The sequence below is a fragment of the Austrofundulus limnaeus genome, unplaced genomic scaffold, assembly GCF_001266775.1.
Source record: "Austrofundulus limnaeus strain Quisiro unplaced genomic scaffold, Austrofundulus_limnaeus-1.0 Scaffold2840, whole genome shotgun sequence".
NCBI classification, from domain to species: domain Eukaryota; kingdom Metazoa; phylum Chordata; class Actinopteri; order Cyprinodontiformes; family Rivulidae; genus Austrofundulus; species Austrofundulus limnaeus.
The window spans coordinates 17,593-18,188 of NW_013955242.1; the positions used below are offsets into that span (position 1 = coordinate 17,593).

At 64.1% G+C, this 596-nt stretch overlaps 1 protein-coding gene across 1 annotated transcript; it reads left to right on the forward strand.

Moving 5' to 3' along the window:
- Positions 1-42: 42 nt before the first annotated feature.
- On the forward strand, positions 43-515 carry LOC106511487 (coiled-coil domain-containing protein 85C; the record flags this gene model as incomplete). Its single annotated transcript, XM_014000238.1, is given in 1 exon segment — positions 43-515. A coding segment is annotated over 1 exon segment (232 nt), but the record flags the coding sequence as incomplete, so codon positions are not given.
- Between the last annotated feature and the right edge of the window lie 81 nt (positions 516-596).

A 596-nucleotide genomic window follows, 5' to 3' on the forward strand; every position in this document is an offset into this window, starting at 1 on the left:
CCTCCTCCTCCTCCTCCTCCTCCTCTCCCTCCTCCTGTAGGACAGCGGCAGTGCGCAGGGATGCAGCGGAGCAAAATCTGGACCTCAAAGCCGGTTTAAGACTCAGCTGAAGACTGGATGCTCTAACAGCAGGATCATAGCGGGCGGTGCGTGGGCTGCGGGATGGGCGTGGGCGGAAGGCATGACCAGAACCATGTAGGATGATGTTTCCGGGCGGGAGGGGTTAGGTTAGGGGGGGAGGGAAGCACGAGCAGCGATCAGATTTCCCCCGAGGGGGGTCAGAATGATGGAGAAAGGCGCGCAGCAGCCTCCGCCCAAAGGAGCCGAGGGTCCGGGGGAGGACGTGGCCAAGATCCCGGACGAGGAGCTGCTGAGGTGGAGCAAAGAGGAGCTGGTCCGGAGGCTGCGGAGGGCAGAGACGGAGAAGAGGGGGGTCATCGTGGAGCACGGCAATCTGATGAGGGAGGTGAACCGGAGGCTGCAGCAGCACCTGAACGAGATCCGGGGGCTGAAGGTGAGAGGGGACCGGGTGGGGTGGACCTTACAGGGGCGTTCTGAAGGGCTAGGGGGGCTGCAGGCTGTGGGACAGAGGGGCC